Source organism: Agelaius tricolor, unplaced genomic scaffold (genome assembly GCF_023055355.1).
Source record: "Agelaius tricolor isolate 1412-34295 unplaced genomic scaffold, bAgeTri1.0.p SCAF_16, whole genome shotgun sequence".
NCBI lineage: Eukaryota > Metazoa > Chordata > Aves > Passeriformes > Icteridae > Agelaius > Agelaius tricolor.
Genome location: NW_027269276.1, coordinates 12164374 through 12191134, shown reverse-complemented (window position 1 = coordinate 12191134; position 26761 = coordinate 12164374). Strand labels below are relative to the sequence as shown.

General features: G+C 44.2%; 1 protein-coding gene across 2 annotated transcripts in view; it reads left to right on the top strand.

Annotated features, from left to right (window-relative positions):
• Positions 1-2466: 2466 nt before the first annotated feature.
• Positions 2467-26761, top strand: part of MYO5A (myosin VA) — a 101841-nt gene continuing 77546 nt past the window's right edge. The window contains exons 1-3 of one of the 2 annotated variants that reach the window (XM_071441551.1): positions 2467-2789; positions 24148-24258; positions 25324-25495. In XM_071441551.1, coding sequence (XP_071297652.1) covers positions 2763-2789; positions 24148-24258; positions 25324-25495 — 310 coding nt within the window. In that variant the 5' untranslated portion in view covers positions 2467-2762. The remainder of the gene's footprint in view (positions 2790-24147; positions 24259-25323; positions 25496-26761) is intronic. The other variant, XM_071441552.1, reaches the window with a different exon arrangement.

The following is a 26761-nucleotide window of genomic DNA, read 5'->3' as shown; positions in this document are numbered from 1 at the left end:
CGTAACAGATGATTGTTTGGGTCCCTTGCACTGAATGAAGGGGATGTCTGGGAACCAGCTTGGTGCAAAGAAGTTTGCATTGCTTCAGACTGTTGGCCTAAATATGGCCACATTTCCAGAAACAACAATGCTGGAAAAAAGTCCCACTAATTTCCCAGTCATCCTGAGGCTGGTGCTGATCTTTGCACGGCTTCCAGCTCCATGGGGTGTTATTTACACAGTTAGCTCAGTCCCAGGTTACAGTAACACCCTCTGTGCCCTGCATACCTGCACCGTACATGATTGTCTCTCTTCCTACATATCTCTTGTATTACATTTCAGAGTTCTTAACTGTTCCATCAGTACTGGCTGGAACCAGCCCTGTTTGTTTTCTACAGCTCAAATCTCCAGGCCTGGTCCTTGAGGTGTGGGAATATGGGCCTTGAGGTGTGGGAATATGGGCAGAGAACTCGCTGCTCACTCGTTGCACAGTGTGACAACAGAATAGGAAGTCCTGTGTGAGAAGGGAATTTCTCTGCCACAGTTGAACAGATCACAGATAAGAACGAAACACAGATGTAAGAAAAAAGATAGGACAGATGCTTCTTAACTGCTGAAAAAAATTGTGTAAAAATTCAGTATAAAATTCTATATGTGGACTGTGTCAGTTACATCACCTATACGCTGTTATCTGGAACACCCTGGGATCTATGCTCTGAAAAAAATACCATCTTTTCAAAAAGATGTGGTGCAAGGTAAGAGATGAGGTCTTTTAAAATCTTACCAGCAAATACTTTATGCAGGAGATGCATCTTAAAGTAGTTGCTCTGGATACATTGCAAAAAGGTTGTTTCCTGGCAACTTTCAATGCCCCCAATTCCTGTCCTTAATGGCAGATTTGAAATCCTGGTTTATGCAAATTGTGTCAAATCATAGCATATTTTGGACTCAGATATCTATTTTTTGCTGTGGCTCATAATTACATTTGGCTCCTGAGCTCCAGCTGTGAGTGGCTGAGATCAGTAATCCACAGTCCAGGCAAACTCCTGAAATGTGTGTCTTTGAATTTAGCATAGATATCCTGAGGAAAGGGTTCAAAATACCTAATGTGAAGCATCACACAGAGGGGAGGTCCAGGTCCTTTCTGAAAACAAAACTGAAATTTCAGTTGTTTACAGTTCCAGTGTTGTACATGAAATGTATGTGGTAGCTTTAGTATAGATCTCTCTGGTTTGCCTTGGCAGAGGGATGAAGAGCAGCAATGAAAACTGCTTAGCAAAACCTCATCCCCGACCTGGACAGCAGCTCCCAGGAACCCTTTTGGGCTTTTTATAGCACTGAGAGTGAATGTCCAGTTCTGCTGGAGTGAGCCTCCTGCTGTGGGACAGCAGCAGCAATCGTGGTTGATAAGCCTGGACATTCTGGCAGAACATGGGAAGGAATGTATTTTTTAAATTTTGTTCACATTATTTTAAACTCTTCCAGCAGAATCAGGTGGTTTTTTAATCTCTATTTTGGGTTTACTAACCTTAGTTTCCTAGCTGTGAAGGCCATATATCTGCACCTAATGCAAACAACTCTGGGTAAGCTACATATTTTCATCTTGGCTATTTCCTATTTGTGCTTGTTACTTTCTCCATCCCCTTTTTAGATAGCAGCAATAAAGTCCAGCTAAGCATTTATTGGGAGTATTTGTTTTGAGAGTCAGAATAGTGTTTTCTCTCTGTTACTAAATTGATGAGTGATTTCTGACCCATTGCTTTCATGGTTCAGTTTCTCTGTAAACAGGTTTGTCTGTTTCTTTGGTAGTTGGGAGTGTCAGGGGCAGTGCAGATACTACCCACCCAATACACAGCTTTTAGCTGAACAGCTGAATTCTGAGAGAGGATAAATAGGCACAAGCACTTTGGTGGAGAGTGTGGCAAACTTACCTATCTCAAACTTGTTTTGTATTTTGGACCACTTGGACTAATAGGATGCATTTCCAAGATGGAAAACGAAAACAGAGAGAGAATAGCTTCAGTTCTGCTGTCAAAAGAACCCTTGACATAACCTGAGCTGTACAAAACAGTCATTAACAAATCATAAAGGAGTTGAGTTTCATTCCCATTTGACATCGATGTTAAACTTCTCAAAGATGTGTACCTCCATGTCTTGGTGAGAATGGACTTAATTATTGAAGGAACTGGTTTGGGCCCATTTCCCTTCAGTGCCTTCAGTAACGGTTTGAATGAGAAATGCAGTCCAGCTGAAGGAGATTGTAAACAATTTGAAGGATGGGATTAGAATCGGTGCCCGTGAAAGGAAGGGACCGGACGGTTCCCTGCGTCTGGTGCTGCCCGCGGTGCGGAGCCTCCTCCGCGCCTCAAGCAGGAAATTATAAATATCCCTGACGACATAACGAGTAATTTGTTCAGTGTAGGAGAGAAAGAATAAAATGAATTTTTTTTAAAAAAGGATGCTAAGGGAGAGAAGCAATACCGGTTCTGGCACGGAGCGGGGGCGCAGCCCCACTGCCCGATCCCGCGGGGCTCCGGGCGCGGCAGAGTCCCCGCTCGGCCGGGCCGCGTCCCGCCCGCCGGTGGGAGGCATCGCCCGCCCCGCGCCCTGCCCGCCGCCGCCGCCGCTCCCACAATGCTCAGAGCCCGCCAGGTAGCAGCAACATGGCGCGGGCCGCCGCCTGAGCATCCTCCTCCTCCTCCTCCTCCTCCTCCTCCTCCCGCCCGCCTCCGCCTCCCGCCGCCGGGCTGCCGCAGAGGGGCCGCCCGCCCGCGCCCTGCGCCATGGCAGCCTCCGAGCTCTACACGAAGGTAGGGCGGCGGCGGGGCCGGGGCTGCGGGGGCGGCGGGGCCGCGGGGCGGGCGCGCCGGGGGCAGCGCGGCCCGGCGGAGCGGCGGGGGCCCGGGATACGGGGCCGGCGCTGCCATTCCCGGCGCTGCCATTCCCGGTCCCGGCAGGGCCGCATCCCGGGGGCGCGGGGGCCGCTCCACAACGCCGCTGGGTGCCGGCCCCGCCGCGGGGAGGGCTCGGCGCCCCGGGCCCGCGGGGAGCGCCGAGCCGAGCCGAGCCGTGCCGTGCCGTGCCGTGCCGAGCCGAGCCGTGCCGTGCCGAGCCGCGCCGAGCCGAGCCGTGCCGAGCCGTGCCGAGCCGTGCCGAGCCGTGCCGAGCCGTGCCGAGCCGAGCCGCGCCGAGCCGAGCCGTGCCGAGCCGTGCCGTGCCATGCCCTGCCCTGCCCTGCCCGGCTCCGCGCTCCGGCAGCGGCGGGGATGCAGCGCGGTGCGGCGGCTCGGTTATCGCCTTCAGGAGCACCGTGCCGCTCCTTGAGGAAAAACGGCTTCTACCACATTCTACGGCTTTGCTGTTCAGCTACGCTTTTTGGTGACACTGCACCTTTGGATTATGCTCTTCTGGCAGTCGTTCAGAAGCCCTGCAGTCAGCAGTGATGCGCAGCGTGACTCTCATATGCTCTTTAATCAGACGTTTTTCTAATCTTTTTGGTGTTGTGTGTTAGTATCTTATCAGCTTCTGCCTGGAAACAGTTACTGTCCTGCGCATCTTGATGGCAAAGCCTGCAAATTGAGATGTGGAAATGGTTGTTTTCACCCCTAGCAATGCATTGTTTTCATTGCTCTGCCTTGAGCTAGTGCATAAATCTGAAAGAAATGACAGACAACAGGTCTTTAAGGGCAGAAGGGATGACAGAGGTCACTGGAATTGAGCAGGGCAGTACAGCATGGCAAACTCCAAATACTACTTTCGAAAGGCTTGCACAGTCAGAGTGTTGGTAGGAAGGCCACGCCATCTCCATCCTTGAGCCACTTAGGGAAATGCTCCAGAATTGTCCCCAGTCTAGCACTGTGCAGGGAAGGAAAGGAAACAGACTTTCTGTTTTTGGCATGGATAAGTCACCGTGTTTGTAGTCCTCCCACTCAGGGTGGTGGGACAGCACAGTGGCTGCATCGGGACAAACCAAACTGGACAGTCCCTTCACAGGGCCTGCTTGTCTGTGTCTGAGAGTATATTTGTGTGGGAGACACTGAATGTCAGAGGTGAGGTGCATGCCTGCACCCCCAAAAGAATACTGACTGCATTAATGGTATGGCACACCTGGGTGTTTTGTGTCTCATACAAGAATACCTCTTTGAACTATCCCAAAGGGATGAAATTTAGCACTCTGGTCAAGAGAGCAGTTGTACTGCAGAGTTGTTTCCAGGCCCCCAACAGACCATCTCTGTGTAAGGAGTTATTTTAGAAATGTGGTTTTGATTTCTCCCTCTCTGTTGATGTTCTTCTTACGGAATTAAAATGTCTCATAAAGTGTGGATCAGACTACTCTTGCTGATTTTTTTCTTTTTTTTAAATTTAATTTCCAACTTTGTCTGACCTTGAATTCACTGAGTGGTTGAATCCTTTGGTCAGAAACTGCTCCAAAAAATGCGGGTGTGGTGTTGTCCTGGAGCTGTGTTGCAGTGGAAAGCTCAAGGCCCCTTGTAATTCCTGAGGAGGGCCTGGCTCAGAGATGGGCAGGCCAGGGTAGGAAGCCTGCTCAGGAGAGACTCTGCTGTCTTCCCTCTCTGCTGGCTCCTTCCTCAAGTAATGGCAGCATGCTGCTTGAGCAGCATCCAGTGTCTCATCCTTGATTAGGTATCATAAATAATGGATTTAAGGTCCAAGCATGCTGAGGAAAAAAGAGCAAACACAAAGTGAGACAAGTGCAGGGATGATCCCGCAGGAGGGACTCGCTGGGTGATGAAGGCCAGTGAGATTGTGTCTGTGCTTCTCTCACACCACAGGCTGTTCTTGTCCTCTTTAGAGACATACAGAGGCATAGAGAGAATGAGTTTCACATCTTTTTTAACTGCTAAGCAGAGATTGTCATTCAGGGCAGCTGCTTAAAGTACCAGAGCTTCCAGTGTAGCATCAGCTCTTATTGTATGGTGTTGGCATAGATATTTTGCAGGCAAGCAGGGTCAGGGATGAATTTTCAGCCCATCGTTGCTGCTGTGTGCCCTGGAGCAAGAGCAGCTCTCTTACCCTCTCCCACTGCCCAACCTGTGTTTTTCAGGTGCCTGTGTTGGTGTAACTTGGAGCAATGGCTGGTGAAGTTATGTTAATGACTGGATGAGCAGTGTTGCAGAGAAGTTGTCAGCATTTCTTCAGGTTCTGTCTGAGAATGGCAGAACAGATTTATTTCCAGCTGTGAATGGTGGAAGTGGGGCTCTCTGCTATATGCCCCAGTGTGTCCAGTTTGCCAGTATGTTATCCTTCAAATTTGGGTTCTTTGCCTACCAACATAAAGCTAGCACCCACTCTCCCAACCACATATTGAAATAGCTGAAAGGAACTCTTATTTTTCCAAGCTATTTTTTCTTTGGTGTTAGAAACCAGCAATACAGATTTTTTTTTGTGGAAGTCATGCCACTCCTGTGAAAGCCCTACTGCTTGATTCATCCAGATGTGTTTCTAAATTTGGTGGCCATATAGCCAGCCTTGGAGTTGGACGTGGTTATAGTTAATCTAGAAATTTGGATTTAAGTTAAAGGACTGGTTCAAGTGCACACACAAACTAGTTGTGAGCAGTGAGCCCAAACCATGAGGCTTTGTATTCCTGTGCCCAGTGACTCTGCAAATTCAGACTCTGCTTGAGGGCATTAGCTTTAGTTTTGGGGTGAAGCAGCTTCAATCAGTTCCACATCTCAGGCATTCTTACTGAAAACATTGTGCTTTTGAGCCTTGTCCTGTTGGATATATGCCTCTGGCAGGTTGGTGGTCTTGCTGTAAGTTCATTTCTGGAAGTTTTGGTTCTTTGACTGTGCAAACAGACTTAGGAGAACCTTGGTGTGGTTCCTGGATCATTGTAGCCCCACTGAGCAATGCTTGGATGTCACTGATCCATTTCAGCATTTCAGGAGCTGTTGACCAACAGCAGATATATACCTGCCTCTGCTGACCCATAAAAATTGGTAGGGACAATCTAGGCCATGTTCTGGCTTTTGTTGAGTGTAATTTGATTTCTGTGGAAATTAAGAACAAGGGAGAATGCTCTGCCTAGAATTGGAACTCATCTGCTGAAATGTTTTGTGTTTCAAGTCACCTCTGTGAGTTTCAGGGGTGTGAAACCAAGCCCCAACACATGCTCTTCTCGCCTGGACACAGAAATCAACAAAACAGACCAGACACTGTGTTCGTGCTGCCTCTTTTAACATCAGAGTGAAGAGGTGACATTTTTTTCTCTGTTTCCATCTATTTTTCCCTGGGTTTGAGTTGTTTCTCTTTCATGCTGTGTTTTCCTAGAGCGTGCTGCTTTGCCCTCTCGGGATTTCTGGTTCCCTTTTGTATGGCTGTGTACAGTGCACTGATTTATTTATTTATCCATTCAGTCAGAGATTCATTTATTTTCATTCTTGCTGCTACCAATGTGCTCCTCCCTTTCCATTATCTTTGAGATGAGGGGGAGCTGGCTCCAGCTAGCTTGGTCCTAGCATAGGGCTTAATCCAATTTCAGTGTTAGTGAGTGAAATGTTCCTTTGAACACAGAGGACTCAGTAAACAGTTTTCACTGGAGAGCATGGCCTGGGCAAGCTGGTCTCAGTAGCTGACCTTGAAATGGTTCAGTTTGAGGGTTTATGAGCAATAAATTGAGTTAGGGAAGTGTCAGAGGAAGCTGCATAGAACAAAAGCTGCTTGTGCTGTCCCCAGCCTTGCAAGTGGCCCTTTCTTGGTTTCCCGTGGCTGCAGCTGCTCTGGGGGTGAAGGCAGGGATATTGCAATGCTTGGCCTTCTCCTTTGCCTGTGCTGGCTGCTTGCAAACAAAAATGGCAAACAGGAGATTCTGACCAAGGAGTGGCTCTGCTTGGGCATGTTAGTGCTACATGGGGAGGGAAATGCAGCAAAAACCAACCTGAGCATGGGAGGGAAAATGGAGCTATTTCAAAATTTCTGTACCTGTTAGTGGGATTTAAAAAGGAGCTGCTTTAATTATATAGTCCTGTATATTGCTGTGCAGGCTTGTTTTAAAGTAGATTCTTTCACCCAGTGTGGAAGAGCCAATCCACACAGGAGTTGTGATATTTGACTTTAAATAAGTCAAATACAGCTACAGTTCTGCTTAGAAAGGGCTGCTGGGTGGCAAATCCACAAAGTGCCAAAACTTCTCACTAGTTACACAGTTTAGCAAACAAAGGCATTAATGTTCATTGGCTACAAGTTACCTAGTTCCCTTATTAATTAGTATTCTGTCTCCTGTTGGTGAATGATTCTCTTGGTTCTCATGCTGTCTTGCATGCTCAGTCTGTCTCTCCTTTTGGGTTGGTGATTGATTTCTTGTTTTGGTGCTGTGTGCCCGTGGTCAGGATCTGCCCCTGCTGGAGTTACCTTTTACCCAGCCTGAACTGATTCAGCACAGTTGCTTGGGTGGCCTCTATCAGTTTCTTCCTTGTCTGGGGGTTCTGTCACGTGTCCTTGTGGCTCCTAAATTCTGCATTCTGTCAAAGAGAATCCTTTTCCCAAGCTTTGTAACCTCCCAGTAGGCCTGAGATCACTGGAGCAGGTCCAGCCCCAAACCTTAAGGAGGCAATTCTAACCAGCAAATACTTTGTCTTTCAAACACCTGGACATCACTTAGAGCTTGTGAGCTGCTTCTCTTTCACAGATTAAATCTCCTTTCCTGTTGATAAGGCTTGAATCAGAGAATATCCTTAGGAAAACTTTTACATGTTCCACAGTTCCCAGCAGAACTGTGATCTGAGTGTTCTGTGAGCCCTGGGCAGTAACCCTGTGTCTCAGAAGGTGACAGCTGGGTCCCTGCAGGGTGCTGGTGCCCACCAGTGCAGGGTGGCAGTCCTGGGGCACAGCTGGGGCTCCTGCCCTGCCTGGAGCTGCACGGATCAGGGCAGAGAGAACCAAAACTTGAACCAAACCTTGCAGAACCAAACCTGAACTGTCAAGGCATTGCACCCCCCGACAGGGAGCCTTCACAGGATACTTTATAACTGCACTCTGCCTCTTCCTAAAACCCAGCACAGCAGAACAGGGAATATTTCAGTTCTTGCCTGCCTGGGGACCTGCTGTGTCCCTGGAATAAACACAGTGGCAGCTTTAGTGACAAGTCACAGTGCTGTGCACCCATTTTATTCCTATTGCCTTTAGACTAAAGGTCTAGGAGCATTTAATCACCCAACAGTCCAACAACACTTGGTTTAACCTACCCTTGACATTTTATTATGTTTTTGTAAAAAAACCCAGTTCTCTGTAGCCACGTGTCAGCCACAGCAGCTGAAGGAACTGAGAAAGCTCTCAGCTTTCCAACAGCACTCTGTGAGGTGTCAGCAATCTCTTGGTGAAACAAAATGTGAGGTCTGGGGAGCAAGGCAGGCCATGGTCTGAGCTGGAGCCCCCTCTGCCCCAGAGCTGCTGCCCTGGGTGCTGGGCTTGTCTGGGGGAGGAGATGGGGCCAGAGACACCGAGCTGAGAGCCCACAAACAGCTTCTGGGAGGGTGCCTCATGGAACACTGCAGCATTGTTTGGAGCTACTTTTGGGGATTTATTAATCTATAAATAGATTTATATTTTAAAATGCTCTTTTTTTTTTTTTTTTTCTGTAGACCTAATATTGAAAGTTGAGTTCTTTGTTCCATGTAAAGGTCCCATTTCTAATAATTGGTCTTATTTCTTCAGTTCTTTGAGTATCATGTTAAAACATTTACCTGGTGATATTAGTGGATTATGTGGGATCCCCCCCAGTTTGTCACCAGCAATAATGTCTGTATATGGAGCTGCCACTGGTCTGTTTCTACTGCAGGGATTTTATAGCATGTACCACATGGGTTAAGGAATGGATTGCTCTTATCTTTTAGATAAATAAATGATCAGATAAAGTGCTGCCAAGCTCCTGCTATGTCAGAAAATGTGTGTAATGACCACCATGATTATCTTTGGTTGAGACAGAGAGCTCCAGGTTGGGTTGTAAGGGATGTACAGATGTACCCAACTCTTAGGGTTTGCTTGTGGTGCCTTTGGAAGTTTTATTCTCTCCATGTGTTCTAATAACAATGTAGTTTGTCTTTATGAGACTCATTGCCTAATCTGCCTTGAAAAGCAAGCATTTTTGTTATTGAAATGTGCTCATTGAGCCAGCTGAATTGGAGGAAGTCACACAAATGTCCAGTATCACATGGCTGCAGTTTCTGGGCAGCCTATTTTTAGTAGGATTTTTTAAAAAGCAAGAAGTGCCAGTGAGGTTTAGCAGTGGTGGTTTGTGCTGTGAGGGAAGGCAGTGTGCAGCTGGCAGTCCTGCCCTGGGGCTGTGCACACCTCCAGGAGCTTGGGATGGCCTGCAGGGACACTCACAATGACAGAATGGGTCACAGTGGGTCATCCCAGAGCACAGGGCTCCAGATTGTGCCCCAGTGGTTCTGATTACGTGGAGTGAGGGAGATCCACACCCTCTCTGTGTGTTCCAGTGCTCAGCCACTGCCCACTAAAGAAGTCCTTCCTTATATTAGCTTGGAGCTTCTGAGCATCAGTTCCTTCCTGCTGGCTCTTGTTGTAGTGCTCAGCACCACTGAGAAGAGCCTGGTCCATCCTCTTGGCACCTCCCCTTGTGTAGGGGCATAGAACATAAGGAAATAAAGATAGTGTAGAAAGGAATCTCACCCCTAAACAGTTGCAGCTGGGCCAATTATCAAAGATTAGGAACAGGCCTGACTCTAACAGGCCACAGCTGTAACCAATGAGGAGAAGATGCTACAAAAGAGTGGGGGTTGGTTGAAAAGGGAGCTGGAGTCTGTTGGGTGCTTTGTGAAGAAGAAAGAGTCAGTGCTCTGAGGAGCTGCTCATGAGAAACACCAAGAAGGTTTGGAACTTTTGTGAGAAGGAGACAGCAGCATGGAACCCCTGCAATGAGATGACAACACCCTTTAGATATTTATACACATTAATATATCTATTTTATTCATGCAGTAATTTATACACACTCATTGAATCTGGGGTTCATTCCTTGACAGCACAAATTATACACTGTCACCATCCTATTTTCTGAGAAATCCTCTTTGCCCAAGGTTTCTCTCCTGGGAAGCTGAGAAGCCTCAGAGAAAAAGGAAAACAATATTATCTTATTTGCTTCTCCTGTGTTTTGCTGCTTTGGAATGTGGTTTGGAGATTGGTGATTAATTTAAAACAATTCACATGAAACTAATCAAACAACCACCTGTTGGTTAAACAATCATGGTCCAGCTGTGTTGGACTCTGAAAGGAGTTTTTCATTATTATCTTTTAGCCTGCTGTAAGGATGCTTTCTCTATTCTTTAGTATAGTTTAGTATAGCATTCTTTAATATACTATAGTATCATAAAATAATATATTAGTCTTCTAAGAACATGGAGTCAGATTAATAATTTCCTTCCTGCTATGGGGGACCCCAAAAATACCACAATACACAAAGGAAATATGTAAGTACTGAAGTTTTGCTTGTATTCCTGGGGTCTTTGACAGCTGCATGTCTGTAGGAGCACCTGTACAGGTGTTGCTGGTGTGGCTTGGCTAGGGGGGAGATGATGGACCCAGTTTTGCTTTGTGCTGTCCAGCAGCAAGAGCTGCTCTGATAAAAGTGAGTCAGGGTTTGTTTTGAACCACCTCACCCTGCTGTGTGTGAAGTTAGGGATGAGCAGAGTCTGAGCTCCTGTGCCTGGCTGGGTTTTCTTTCCCGTGCTGGAAGGTGCAGAGGTTGTGTCTGAGCTGATGCTGTGCTCACTGTAGTGGAGCAGTGTTTCCTGCTGTGTGTGTGCTGCTTGACTCTGGCAGGCAGGATTTGAGCAGCGTTTGGGCCCAGGGCCAAGGAGCAGCGTTTGGGCAGGGCTGTTGTTCCTGATGCTTCATTAGCAGCCTACTCCAGTGAGCTGGAGCAGCAGAATGGACCTTCTGCTTCTGAAATAGCAAGAAAGAGCTGCCTATCTGTGTCCATAATAATAGGTGGTTGTTGTTGCAGGAAAATGTGGTGTTATGGTCAGAAATAAACCCTTGGTTCTTGGAAATTTGCATCGTGTCTGTGACATTGACATTTTCATCAAACTGTGTCTTTCTGCTTATTTCCATGGACTATAACCCCACTCAAGATATGCTAGGACAGGGATGATGTTTCTAAGAGTTTGGCTGGCTCAAATTGGCATCAAACTTTTAACTAAGTGGGAGTGCACAAGGTGTGAAATTAAACCTGTTATCTAAAAGTCGTGGGGGACAGAAAGTTCAAAGTGTTATGAATTCACTGGCTCTTTGTACAGTAACTTTCCCTTTTGCTGGCTTTACTTTGAAGCTGGAGTTGTGTGATTGGGTTTAGGGCCCTGTTTGCCAACACTAGTGGCAAGGTTTGGTGACTCCTGGCAGAGAGCAGTGCTACACCCTTTGCCCAGGACTGCATCATTGCCTCCTTGTTCTCTGTTCTTGGCTTTGCTTAACCCTGGCTTTGCTCGAGGCTGATACTGCAAAGATTTCTCTTTATCCTGTGTGAGTAATCGCACATTGCTTAATTTTATGCTTTGAAATCGAGCACATGAACCTGAAAGATCAAGCCCTTTATTCTTTATTTCTTCTTATGGCAGGGAAATAACTTTGCTGTCCTACAGCTGTTAGGAATGATTTGTGCAGGAAAACAAACTAAAGCATCCTGGGGATGTCTCTTGTCCAGTTCTCTGAGGACAGCTCAGTGTATGCAGCACTGCAATGAGTTAGGACCTGTCTGCTTAAAGCCCAGGTTTAATGTTTAATAACCAGAGTGTATTTTCAGCAGAAACCTCCACATTTAGGACCCTGCCATCTTATGGTGCCACTCATCTTTTAGCACAGTCTGTGTCTGCAATGTGCTCCAACCAAATGTGAGATGGTTCAGCTGGACTGCCCAGCACTGCACAAACATGAAAACCACAGAGTTATCAAGCTGATGATCTTGGTGATTTGGGGATCTTCCTGGACATCCAGGTCATAACCTGGGCCTTTTCTGTCACAGTACAGCTGCTTTGCTTCTAGTTGCTTTGCAGCTAGTTGCAGTATTTAGTTGTTTGTTTCTGTCTGTCAGTCTGTTTATATACAAATGAAATATAAAGAAGTAGTCAATGCTGTTAAAACAATTTGTGTGGGTTCAGTGTGGGGTTTTTTGTTGTTGTTTTGGGCATTTTTTATTTGTTTTTTTTTTGTTTATTTCTTTGGTTTTTTGTTTCATTTTGGTTTTTTTTTTTTTTTTAAAGAGGCTAAGTAGTTAGTGTGGTTACATTAGAGAGTGCCTTCCTTGCTGAATTGTGGATATTTAGGAGCTCCAAGGTAAGCACAGGAAACATTAGGCACTCCTAATGAAGTTTAAAGACTTCAGCTGAGTGTCTGTGGATTGCAGATATTGACCCAACTATTAATGTAAATTTTGAAGAAGGTGCAAAGGGATTACTTGCAGAATCTTGTAAAACTTTACTTTACTTGTAAAACACAGAGATCTTGTGTTTTACACATTCTGTCCTCCTCAGTGGCATGGATGTAGTTTCTTTGGCCTGTTAGCCAGGAACAATAGCAAGATCTTTCCCTGAATAATAGTAATGCTATGGAGGTACTTGAGGCTGGGGTAAAGCTTCTTGGAATGTTGAAGGAAAAGAAGGGACAAACATAATACCAAAAAACAAAGATGAATTAAAAGTCCCCGTGATCATGAATGGTTTGAGGGAGCATTTTAAAGATTAAACTGGAGCAGAGTCACTCAGAAATGCAGGATGCAGCTGTGTTTTTGTGTCTGTCAGCTCCATGCCATTTGGTGAAAGTTGTGGCTACTTTCTGAGCATCTTGAAAGCTGTTGCATTTCCCTCACTGCTCACCAAGCCTCCATTTTTTCCTTTTAGCCCTGCTTCAGGTGTGGCTGCAGGTAGGTGAGGCTGTTAGGGGGATGCTCATTGCCCCTGGCCATTAGCAGATGTGGCTTGCTGGGGTTGTTTAGCTCTCAGGAGGCAGTGGGGAGGGCTGAGAGCAGACTCTTCCACCCTGCTGCTCTGTGGCCTGATGAGAGCCCTGGCTTTGAGATCAAATGTAAGGGCTGAAGCAGCATTGCTTTGAAGGGCTCTCATTCTGGGTAGCAGCTGCCACAGGGTAAGTTTGGCATGTGATCTGTCATGTTGTTTTCCAAGGTGCTCTATGGGTAGATGTAAACTGCATGTTTCTAGTTTGGCAGTCCTAAAGATGGAAAAACAGGGACTTCTCATTTGAATGATGTGCATACCCATGGCTATGAAAATCATAAACCCTTGCTCCAATTACCAATGGTGTCCTTGAGTTCTTCCATTTGATGATCACAAGACAAGAGAGTTTTGCAACTGCTTTGTGGTTTACAGGAGGACACTCTTGAGCTTTGTAGAGCTGGAGAAGTAACCTAAAAATACTATGAGGCAGTCTAACAATGAGGGAATTCATTGCCCCAACATGGCTTGTCACACGTTACTCTCTGCAGACTCCATGGGTTATTCATAAGTATCTTTAAAGCAGATGACCTCAGTTGTTTTGCTGAGGAAACCAGAGAGAGATTCCCAAGTTGCTTTATGAATTAGTGTGCACCAACACAAGAGAGATGGAAATGTGTTCCATGGAGATTGAGCCTGTTTTGCCTGGAAAGGAAACACCAGCTGCCTCTGAAAGTGCTGGGAATGTCTGTTGCAGGAGATATGGGATGGAAATAGAAGTTTTAGACTATATGTATGTTAAAGTAAGTAGAATATGTTCAATTGTTTTCTTGGTTTTCACATAGGCTTATAGGTCTGTATAGCTGCATGTAAGTGCTTACTAGTATCATAGTATTGCAGTATAAGAGTTTATTAATAAGGATTTGAGTTGAGTTTGGACTTAGGATCTTGGAGATACATACATGACTATTTCAAACATGCCAGTCATTAAATTAATTGTTCAGGAGATGGTCTCACTTAGAAAAAAATCTTGCAAGAGGAGAAGCAATTGCAGAAGTTGTTAGAATTTCATGTGTGGATGCTCCTTGTCCCTGTGACAGTCTCACATATCAGAAATGTAAAGCTGATGTGAACTTCTTGCTAACAGTCAAAGAGAGAACACTTGTAGAGAAAAGCAGTGGAATATGAATGTGGTGTATGCTTGAGAGTTGGCTTCAGCTGGTGTGACAGGGTGCAGTGTCCCCCTGTGCAGCACAGAGGTGTTTCCCATACCCATCCTGCAGGCTCAGGTGCTCACAGCCAGCGCAGCCCCTGCTCCTTGTGCCCGAGGGGCTGGTCAGGGCAGGGTGGCAGGAATGGCTGCTGCTCTTGCTGGGGGCTTTGCAGAGCAGCTCTGTGGCCACTGGCCCCAGTTCTGCTTCCACAGCTTCCCCCAGGTGTTGTGGAGGAGGGGCAGCTCCTGGGGAGGTTTGGCTGTGCTCGCTGGTTTTGGGTTTGAGCTCGCCAGGTCACTCATATCAGGCCTCTCTGGTTTCCTTGGGTGGGGACTTGCTGTAATTACTGTTAATTTCCCATGAAAAACTGGTGGCACTAAATGTGGCTCCATTAGATGTGCTTCACTGGTGTCAGTTTGCTGCTGTAGTAGGGCAGAAAGGTGTCTGGGTGGCAGCTGCACTCTGGGTTAGCTGGGTAAAACAGAGCTTTTACTGACTTAGCTTGAGTTATTCAAGGAGAACTAGTTTAATGATGCACCTGCATCTCAGCTGGGGCTTCTGTGTTGGCCTAACAAAAAATACTGAGTTAATCTTTGCCTTTTAAAACCTCAGTTTGGTGTTTTACTTCAAATGTGGCTTTTTGGGGGGCTAGGATTAAGTAAAAACAAGATGATGCTTTTGGACTTGAGCTCAACTTTACAGAAAGACACTCAGAAAAGTACTGCCTTAATCTACTCTCATATCTATTTCTTTTCATTTTTAACTTTTAAATTTAAACTTTCACAGTTAAGTCAGCAACTGTCCATGCTCCAGCTGTTTTACAGATAGCAGAAAGAGTGGCCTTATTTCACCTCTGTGACCTAGGTGAGCAGTTATGGCCCCACTGCTTCTTTCTCAGTCAGTTTTTGGTACTCCAGTGCTGTGGCATGGTGCAGTGCATCTGTCTGATCAACACAGCCTTTTGTTATCCCATCCTGCATAAGGAAGTTCTGGATGCCCAGATAAAGCCCTGTCAGGGCTGCAGAAGGCTCTGTGCTGGGACAGGGGCAGGGAGGGGAGTTTGCTCCTGTGTGTGAGAAGCAGGAGCTGCAGGCAGCCCCTGGGGCTGCCTGGGAGCAGTGACTCAGGGATTCTGCCTCCTGAGGTTTCTAGAAACTCCAGGGAAAATAATTGTAGAAAGCTTCTGGAAGGTCTTCAGTCCATCTGGGAACTTGACAAAGTGAAATCAGCATTTCATTGTGTGACATCAGCATGAAAAACACGGAAGGAACATATTCAGTCTGGGCTGAATTTGGAAGTTATGTCTGTTTCTGCATTTATGCTGTCAAGTCTTTATTATGGCTTGCATCATCTTGATGTTGAAACAAAATCCTGCAGCCGCTTGTTTTATTTGCCCTTACAATGTTTGTGTTATTGAATCTTAAGTTTAGACACCCATGCAGTTAATTGTGTTCAGTATCTTTTTGTGTTCTTAGGTGTAGGCTATTTTAAAGTTTTTAAATTGGAGCAGCAATCACTGTAAGCACATAAACATGAAATCATACATCCTTTCCCCAGTGAGGTTTCTTCAGTGCAACAAGTCTCATTAGCTGAACATTCAGGGTAACTGCAGTTGTTTCATTTGCCCTTAAATTTCTTGTGGCCACTCTTGTACAATTTTTGTAACATGTTTTTCAGGTTGGAGGAATTGTGAGTTTTAAGGCAGACTTATAATTAACTTATTTTTGAAATCACTAGCATATAATTCCTTGTTGGCCTCCCTTCTGATGGTATGGATCAAAATGCAGTATAGCATTTGCTTCTCTGTGTGGGTATGACCCCAAATGAAATTTTACCCCAAATGAGTCAGAATATTTTCCTGTCTCTCGGTCTGAAATAGGTGTCACACTTCTGCTTCATGTTTTTGCAGCTCTTATTGTGGCTTTTCAGCTGTTTTATGTCTCAGGCAGTGCCCAGATCATTGCTGGGTTTGATCTCACTGTTAGTGCCGTATTTTCTGGAGATTCTTCAGAGCTGCATTCGTTCCTTTGACAGGTCTAGAAATCAAAACTCTTTCAAGCACAAAATTTCCTTCAGCACTGCTGTTTCTGTGAATGTATATCTTTAAGCCTGGTTTACTTTAAATGAGCTTTTTTGTTTTTTGAGAAACATACTGAATTAAATGAGAACAGCATCTGCATGGAGCAAGATAGCAGTGCTGCTGTTTCACTGAGGGTTTGTGGTGAGTTATTTGCTGATGACTGGTGGAGAATGGAGCTGCTGGGCAGGTGGGGAGCATCACTGAGCTATCCCACGTGGGCTGGTGGGAGTGGCAGGGACACAGGGAAGGATGGGAAGGATGTAGCTGTGCTTCTCTTCTAGCAGCCTGGCCAGTTCTCTTTGTGAAATGTCCTTTTTCTCGGTGGTTGATCCTAGAGCCCTGATCAAGCCCTCTCAGAAGCACCACGTGGGCAAACCCAGGAGGGCTGCAGGGGCTCCCATCTCTGGGTTCCAGCTGCTGGCATCACACCTGCAGTAGGGACAGGGTGCGAGGTGCAGCTGTGGCCCCTGGCTGAGGGGGGCTGGAGCCTGTGACAGGGCAGCTGTGACAGCCACAGCAGCTGACCAGAGCTGCTCCTGCATGCACCACCTTAGGGGGCTGAACGGGCAGCATTTTGATAGCTGAAGTGTTGTTTGGGTTAGTAACAGCTGGTTACAGGCCACATCTGTCTCCCTCTGTATGACATTTTGAAGAGACAGTCAAGTAATTCTACATAAAATGTAGAAAGCTGTGTTCTTAAAGGTGTAGAAAATGCTGAACTTTTAAACATTTCATGTGTTTTAACTCCTTAAAAATGTTTTGTAGGACCATTGTACCAGTTGCAACCTTGGAACAGAACTCTTCTTTGATAGATTTGGTAATTTAAAGTAAAACTGTGTTTTTTGGCCTTGATGTCAGGCCCAAGGTGTCGATTAGCAGGGTGGTAATTTTCTCTGAATTTCAGTGTACATAGATATCCTGTATTTGGGATTTAGCTTTTTTTGCATCCTTTTGAAGGAAGGTAAGGTTTCAGCCATGTAAATCAGTTTCTCCAGTGGCAGATGATGCAGACCTTGCTGCAGTGGATCTGTGTGGGATGCTGACAGTTTTTGCTTGTACCTTGTACAGTCAGGGCGTGTTTGGCAAAGGACAAGTGGCTTTTGTTGCTGCAAGCCCCCAGGCCCCAGATACAAAGAATACTTTGTAAGAATGCTTAAAGGAAGGAAAGAAAGGGGGGGTGGGGGCTTTTATAGCCTTCTGATTCAAATGTAGGGGATATTTACAGGGTAGATGAAGTTCTCAAGTACAACAGATTTTTTCCCATTGTGATTCCAAGAGTTTCCTTGTGCATGGTGAGGGCTGCAGTGCCTTACCTGTGAGCCAGGCTTGCAGACCAGTATCAGTGGTTTGCAAAGTCATAGTGTGATATCCTGATATCCTGGGGGGTAGCTCAGAGCCTGGTCACTGCTGTCCCCTGGATTCCTCTGGATTTGGGAGCTCTGCTTGTGGCTGCTCAGGGAATTCCCATCAGACAGAACAGCACAGGGCTTTTGGTCTTCCTGTGAGGTCAGCTAACTATGAGGGATTGTTGTTCAGATAAAACATTAATACTGATTATCACTTATATTTCCCCTACTGTATATCATGATATAAATTTCTTTTCAAATTAATTCTGGCCTTAAACTCTACAAGAGGTTTGTGAATAGCTCTTGCTGAGCAACAAGACAGAAAATGTGCTCCATGCCCAAAGAGTGCTACTGCCTTTAAGAAAACTATAATTTCTATTTGTTTTTTTTTTTTTTTTCCAAAATTAATGATTCCATTTCCCTCTGGCCCTAAGAAGAATTAAGGTGAGTTGGTCAGAGGTTTTACAGCAGCCCACTTGTGGGGATGCTCTAGTTTCCAATCCTCCCTGGTCACTTGGCATTCTTATGAGGGATGAGTAAAGTCCTGTCTGACTTTCCAGAGTGCAGGCAGCAGCACCCTGATAGCAGGAGTGCAGTGTGTCCTTGGGACTGCCCATGGAGCCCAGCATGGGTGGCACAAATTTGAGTGGTTTCAGCAGTGGGAGAAACAGGACTTCCTCCTGTGTGAGTGATCATGATCTCTTTGCAGGAGATCCAGACTGGTCAAGTCAAGGCTTGTGTTTGCCTGTTACTCACCTGGCTGTTGATCTGCTTCTGTAGAGCTTATAAAAACTAAACTTTGCTGTTTCAAGTATTTCTAGGCTCAGTATTTTTATCTTTGGTGGTGGCACTGTGAACCAAGCATAGGGAAAAATATGAAGCTGAAAGGAAATTGTTCTAATAGCATCAAATTGTGTTTCCAAAGCAACCCCAGCCAAGGAAATCCTAAGAAATCCTTTTGTAATGACTTTGTATTTTGCAAAGATCAGTTCAACACTGCTGCAGTGTGAACTTTGACTTTGTGCTCTGTTTGTCTGCCCCTTCCTAGCAGAGACTCTTCTTTTTCCAGCCTAGCAGTGCAGCCTGCTCTCTCCAGGTGGCCATGTTCAGTCAGCAGCGAGTTCACATTGAATAATTTTGGTGAGATTTGGCTTTGACTTTCACCAGCTGTTGCTGTTCCACTGGCTCCTTCAGCCAGGGCTGCCAGAATTGATGGTGTCTCTTTGATCCAGACATAAATGAGCTGCTTTATTCCTGCCCAGACCCGAGGTCCTTCTTGAAAGGGAGGGGGGCAATGTCTCTCGTATTTCTTTTCATGGTTAGCATGTGCAAGACTGTGGGTTTTGAGGCTGTCTGTAAATAAAAGAAGAGATGATCCCTGCTGGAGTGAAAATCATACCAGTTCCCTTGGATGTGTAGGTCGTGCTGAGAAACTTGGGACAGCTTTCTCTGAGTTGAAATTTCCTTTTTCCTTCTAGGATGTAGCTCCTTTAATGAACTCCTGCAGCTCTTGGGCACAGAGCTGTTGAGCTGGGGAGATAGCTGTATCTCCTTCTTGTGTGTTTGTGGTTGTGCAATGGAAGCACAGAACTATTTGCCTGCTGCTGAGACTGCTGAGCTGCTTGCATTGCTAATTCTGTTCTGTCAGCAATGGCAATTACAGCTTCAAGAGGTTAATAGCTCAGGAGAGAGGCTTTGTGAGTCAGATGGTCTCATTTGATAGATAATTGTTTGTCTGCTGATTTCTTCATGTGATCTAAGATGAAATCACGAGGTATGACAGAATACTGTGATTTTCTATTATATTTTCTTATTATGTAAAGTTGTAGTAACCCAGCCAACCTTCTGGCCCACCAGTAAGACCTGAAAACTTCTGTGTTTGTTTCTGCTGTGAATTCTCTTTGAGTTGATTTACAGATGTCCATAAACTATTGCCCACCTTGTCCTTCCTTGAACAAAGTACAGCACTTCACACTTCCAGGGCATTTTGGAGATGCTCTTTCTTTATGTTGGTCTGCTGAGGCTGGAAGAGAGTCTAGGCAGGAAACTGAGATCCGAAATAGTCCTGTCATTATGCATTTAATTTTTTATTTCTCTTCTAAATTCCAGGACATCTCCTTGGTGTCCCTTGTGTTTTAGTCTGCCTTTCAGTCTGGTTGGGGTTAAGAGGTGTCCTGGAGGTGCCCTTTGTGTCCTCCCCAGCCTCTCCCATCCTGCACCTCAGTGCAGTCCAATCATACCCACAGCAGGAGGATAGCAAAGCTCATTTATTTGAGGATAGCAAAGCTCATTTATTTGAGCCAAATCAGTACTGAAATATAAAGTGCAAGTGACACTAATGGTAAACTTGTGTTAACATGGAAGGTAGCATTATTTATCTAAAATTTTATTTCATGGTCTTTTCTGGAGTAAGTCATAGTTGTATCTCCCCTGTCAGAAGTTTTATTTTGGTGGTGCAAAATTTGCCTTGAACTCCCTTGAAGAGTAATGTATTCATGGATCATAATTAGGATGATTGAACTAAAATTCATCTGATTCTTGCTGTAATTTATATTGTCATTTCAGTGCTAGAATTGTAGACAGCATAGTCATTTTTAAACTAGAATTTCCTTCCCTTTTTAGAAGGCTGATTTGTAAATCAGTGGCTCTAGAATTTTATCTTATTTTAGCCTTATTCTAATGTTATCATAAACCCTATTTTTATATGCTAGTGAGTAAAGAGGGATGAATAGCGGATATCAGAGTAAGGTATTTCCCAGGAGAGGCCCTTGGTCCTGTTTCCACCAGTGCTGGTGCCTTGTTTTCCTCTGTAGGGCTGGATCCCAGTAAAGGCCAGGCAGCAATGGAATTTTAGTATCAACTGATTATATAAAAGCATGAAAATCTGATTTTGCAAAACATTCTGCTCAGTTAATGAGGTGAGAATGTTGAGAAATGATTCAGTACTTATAATTAGGAACATCTCTCTCTTTCCTCCCACCCATTCCTTTTACCAGGTGTTTTCTTTGGCAGGGATTTAAGGCTAGGCACTGGTGCTGGAGATGAAAAGCTGCAGCCTGGTGCTCATAGGATGGCTTTAATATCTGTAGGGTTGTGTCATGGAAGGTTCTGCTGTCTGTAGTGCTCTGTTTCTGTGGTGATCTGTTTTCTGCTTTCTCTTTCCCTTCTCTAGATGGTATCAAATGTACAGTTTTAGCTGGAGAAATTAAAGATGCTTGTTCCATCCTGCCATGGATTGCAGAGTTAGAAACTGCTACACAGCATTTGGTGCTTCAGGTTATCAGCATTTGTCTGTCAGGCTGCTGCCTTTCTTAGGTCAGGAAACTTTTCTTAGTGTAGCCTAAAGGAATCCAGCCTGCTGATTCCTTCTGCTAAGCATTTAAATGCTTCCCTCTTCCACATTGACTTTGCTTTCTGTTAATTCCTTGGAAGGAATATCCTATCAGAAATATTGGGGGTGGGGAAGTTCTGCATCTTGGGGATGGAACCTGGTCAAAGTGTGGAATGCATTCAGTCTTCAGCTGTGTCTGATGCTGGAGCATCTTTTGTTAAACTGAAAAAACTTACCTGATTTCTGACAGGCTTTTGGTTTTTAGTTTTTTGTTTTGATCGTGTTTTTTTTTTTTTTTTTTTAATGAAAGAATTCTGAGAACAGGTGTATTGTGCTATGTTTGAATATATGGATCTTATGAATTATTGATTTTAGGATTTGGAATTGTGATTTGAAATTACCATTATATGAAATCATGAGTTTATGATTGATGAAGTTTTACAAAGTGTCTTTTGTTTCAAACAAAGTGGAAAGGAAAGAAAACATTGTTCCTTAGCCTGCTGCTTTATTTTAATATGGCACCTCTATGGTCAAGTCCTGTTTAATTATTTTGGACTTATTATGGTTTGTGCTTGCATTGCACAGACACTTGTTAGCACAGACCTTCATTTCACCCCAAAGTTCCTTGCCTTGTGAATTGGGGATCCAGAAGGGCTGAAAGCAGCTTGTCCAAGTGCCCAAACCCTGCCTTCTGCTGCTGCTCTCCTCTGTTGTTACACAGTGCTCTGTGACTGGCAGCAGCACACGCTGAGTGATTGCTTTGGGCATCTTCTGCTTTTCAAATCATTTATCTCCTGGGGAGAAGGGAAAAGATTATACAATTAATAAAGTAATGTAGCACTTTTGCACTGAGAACATTGGCAAATACATATGAAATTAACAAAATTCAAAGAAAAAAACAAGCCTCACAAGCACAAATTGGCTACCAAGAGCAAAGCTTCTTGTCTGTGTATGAAGTAGATTCTTAGGGCTGGCAGCAGCAGCCAGTGATGATGGAGAGAAGCCAGGTGTGGGAGCATGACATGCTGTGTAGTGGGAATGATGAAAGTGAGCTTTTATTTATTTCTTTCATTCTCTTTCTCCTTGTTTGTGTGTGTGGGCATAAGCTGTGCAGGAGCTGTGGGGGTGAAGGCAGTGCTTTGGAGGCTGCCGTGTGCTGGGGGTAAAACCATTGGTTTGGGCTGCTGTAATTCCCCATGTGCAGTGTTCCTAAGGATCATCACAGGTATGGGAGACAAATTGCATCCTGCAATTCAGAATTGCTGCAGGAGCTGAGCCTCCCTGGCAGCCCCAGCTGGGCAGGTGCACCTCCCTCTGCTGGGCTGGGCTTCAGGGCTGCTCTGCTCTGAGAGCAGCAGGCACAGCTGCCCAAGGGCTTTGCCTGGGGTGCCAGGGAGAAGCACAGAGAGAAGAAGAGAAAACAGTTCTTATCTCTATTCACTGCTTCTGTTTTTGCACGTGTGGAATGTGTTATGGAGGTTTTTTACCCAAGTGATTTGTGAATTGGACACAGGTGAAAGTTGCTTTGAGTGATTAGCCAATCACTCAAAAGTGTCTAACTGTCTGGAAACAGTCATGGGTTTTTCTTTAGTATAGTATCTCTTGAGTATAGTTTTAATATAGTATTAATGTAATATAGTATATAATACTAATGTAATATAGTATAAGCTTTTAATTATAAAATCTAACTATAATTTTATATATAATATATGAAATATCTATGATATATAATTATATTTATTATTTTATTAATGCAGTTATAATATATCAAATTATATATAAATCTGTATACAATTTTTATTATAAAATATAGATACATAAATATAGATATGATTTTATTATATTTTATTGTACTTTTTATTATAAAATATACTTTCAGTATAAATTATTTTAATAAAGCATTTATTTATAAAACAATTTATTTTAATTGTTCAGCCTTCTGACTATTCACCGTGTGGGGGACACCCTGATATGACAGTCCTGCTCCCCAGACTGCTGCTCAGCACATTTTATCATGCCCTGTCTTGCAATAAGAAAGCAATATGAAATTTTTCATGAAGTTTTTCAGAAAATGCCTAGCAGAAACAAGCAGTTTCTAATTTTCTGTAGTGGGAAAACTGGGTTAATAAGGGGGGAAAAAACCCTTCAGCATTCTTTGAGGCAGAGGAAGCTATACATAAAGAAGTTGTGTAAGACTAGGTGGTGAAGCTGCATGACCAAATGCAGTTTTCTCTGCCATCAGATGCTTTGATAAATATAGTTATTAAAATAGTTATTTTGAAATAAGTTAGTGGACTGAGAATGTTTTGCAATGAGGTGCATGAATGCACCTCCAGAGCCAAGAAGCTGCTTGGTTTGCCCAGGTGTGGCTGTGGTGTGATCTCAGTGCTCTCTAGGCATAGCAGCATTGCGTCAGGAACTTGAACATATTAAAAATGTCACAGCCTTTTCCTTGTCCTACTCAGGAGCTGTGCTCTCATGTGTGTATTGGCATGTTCATGTGACAATGTAAGTGACCAGCTGGTTTCCAGTTTTCCATACATCTTTTTAATTGATTCTTTAATATGAAGTAACAAGCTGTTTTTGAAAACAAATCATATGTTTGCACTGGATCACTTTTATGAATAAAGTTTGTATGAAAATGGTCATTAATGGGAATCTGGTTTGTTGTCGGGTTTTTTCTTTTATCTGGAGGCCTTTTCAACCAAATCTTTCAGGTTTTTTTTTCTTTTGGCAGTCTGAATATAGTGAATTTTAATCTAGCCATGTTTGTAACTACAAAGGAAGAGCTTTTAACACTTGATCAGGCAGCTTTGCCTAAATTAACACAGATGGGCCGAAGTATTCTCTTTGGGGAAAAAGAAGACAAAAATGGCTCTATAATATTATGCTACAAATGCATTTAGAACCTACTTAAAAGAGTTACTCCAAGTAATCTTTTTGGATAGCCAAATTTTTGATCTTTCTGGAAATGCCGGGGTTTTTTTTAAATTTTGTAGATTTTCAGCATTGAATATGTATCTTGGAATACCTTCTGCATGGAAAATGCCTTTTTCTCTCTGTGTAGGCAATAAAATTATGCTTGTGCAGCCATTTATCAATAGAACAAGTTATTCACCTCAGATGTACTAATTAACTTGCCTCTTGCTTAAGGCTTTGTTTGTTAAACATGTATTTAAAAAAGACAAAAAAATTTTTGTGTCATTTATTTCAATGATTTAACTATAGTGCAACCAAAGCTCACAGATCTTTTGCTGTTGTTGTTGTACTGCAGTATGCCAGGGTTTGGATCCCTGATCCAGAGGAGGTGTGGAAGTCAGCAGAGCTCCTCAAAGATTATAAACCTGGAGATAAAGTCCTTCAGCTTCGGCTGGAAGAGGGCAAGGTAAGTCTGTGTGCTGTTTGTAAGCTGATAGTTCTTCTTCTCAAGCAGAGTCTGACCTTTCTATTGCAGGAAGCTCTACTGTCACAAAGTATCTGTATTTAGATGTGTGCAGTTGGCTTTGTCCACTCACTTTCTGCAGCATTTTTTTCTGTGATAAATTTTACTGTTTAGTTACAAAAATCAATTCTGCCTTGTTTTTAGAATAAATTAAAAATCAGTTGCTTTTATCCACTGCCTGTTATGTTCAGTTGCATCATCTTTTTCTACTTTTGCCATTAAACATATAGCCCTGGTTTGCTATTCCAGGGAGACAGGGTTGCTAGGAGAACAGTGTTGCAGGGAAAAGAACTGTGACTTTTAAGTTGAACATAACCAGCAGAAAATTAATAGAGATAAAAAAGGCAAGGATTAAGGGCATTACAAAGAAGATGCTGTGTACTGTGTTGAGAAGTGATGACATGTGCATGTACAGCTCACATTCTTTGAGTTGTTTTTTTTTCATGGAAAAAGGATGTAAATAAAGTGATTTTAGATCTAGAGACAGATGCAATTAGAACATCTGTATTAGAGATGAATTTATAGCTGAAAAAAGTTCTAAGCAGCATTTCTTTCAGTGTTTGTGCTCTTCATGGTGTTCTGCCAACATTCTCATGTTGTGTTACGGTGTATGAAGTTGGCTATAGATTGGTGGGAATCCTCTTCCCCTGCTGTTCCACTTGAGGAAAACAATAAGGAAAAGCTGGTTAGATTTATGATGTAGTGTATTTTGCTTTATTTAATAAAAAGATATGGCAGCAAAAGCATGGGGTTTGCTTAAATAACAATCTAAAAAGGTAGTGTCTCTATACAGTTGCCTGTTGTACATATAAAAAACTTCCCAACTTCCTCTGGGAAGTTTTAAATGACATTTTTGCAGAAAGAACTGCTAACTCCAATCACCAGAGAACAGAAATCGTGCATTGTATTTTTTTACCTTGTGCCTGTTGTGGTGGGAGGAGCAGCTGGAGGAGCTGAGTGAGGGAAGCTGGCCAGCAGCTCTCTGAGGTGTGTCCTTTTGCTTTCCAGGACCTAGAGTACAGCCTCGACCCCAAGACCAAGGAGCTGCCCCCCCTGAGGAACCCTGACATCCTGGTTGGTGAGAACGACCTGACAGCCCTCAGCTACCTGCACGAGCCTGCGGTCCTGCACAACCTCAAAGTGCGCTTCATCGACTCCAAACTCATCTACACCTACTGTGGCAAGTACTGCCTTTCACAGCCTCACCTGGCACACACTGCCCTGGGCAGGACAGGCAAAGCTGTCTGTTCATGTCTGCCTTTAAATTAAAGTCATTTAGTGATAGGAGATGCTGGACTGTTCTTAGGGGAACCACTATGTTTGTGGTCATGAACAGAATGGAGAATATTGAGGTTCAGAGAAAATTGCCTTCACTGTGTGCTGCTCTAGCTCCCCAATGGAATCTGTTTATAAAATGTGTATTCAGCAGTTTTTCCTTCACAGTGGGATTCCTGTGTGGTTGGTGTTCTCTGTAGGCTTGCTCAGGTTGGGCTGGGTGGGAAGAGGCTAACACACTGCACATGCAGGAGCTGGCCTTGCTCTTTGTGGATTTGTTGCCCAACTGATGTCTTTTGGTAGACATCAGTTTTTCTTTTTCACGTTTTCCAATCTGGGCAACTACAGAAGTGAATTTGTAACAGTTCATGAGTCCAGGCTTGTCTTATCACTGTTACAATTGATCTTGGTTTTAAAAATAACATCTAACTCACAGCAGAGGTTACCCAAACTTCTAATTGCCTGTGGTATTTTCAGATGGCCGGAATGGAGGAAAGATACTTAAGTAATCACTTTGTCATAAGTGCAAAATTGCAACTGAATGGTCTGTTTTAAAAATAAACATTGTGAGGTAGTTCAGGCTTGAAATTTAGATCTGATGATTCTGGGCTTTTTTTCCTATGTGTGCATATGTTCCTTTTAAATCTCAGTGTTTAGTCAAAATACACTGCTAGCTTTTAACATAACTTTTCCATAAGACAGCATGTTAAACATGTGATGGACAGACAGAGGCATTAACATCCTGCCACACTTTGCTCACTCTGGCTGCTCCTAATCTGCAGATGCTCAGCAGGGCACATCAGTTCCAGTGCTGCTCTCAGCAGTGACCAGGCCACAGGGGACTGGATCAGACTTTGCCACCCCCTGCTCGCAGCCAGACCTCACTCCCATAGCAGGGGTGATGATTCACACCACATCTCATCCAGTCATGCAGTCAGAGCACAGAATAATTCAGGTTGGAAGAGACCTCTGGAAGTCTTCAGTGAAGCTTCCTACTTGAAACAAGTCTGGCTAGATCAGGCTGCTCAGACCAGCTGGAGTATCTGGGTGTTTGAGTATCTCCTCTCTGGGCTGCCCCTGCTGAGGGTGCATTGTGGTCCCAGCACTGGGAAACCACCTCAGCTCCCCCATGAAACACAGACACGATCTGTGGTTCTCTCCTAAGTGCCCC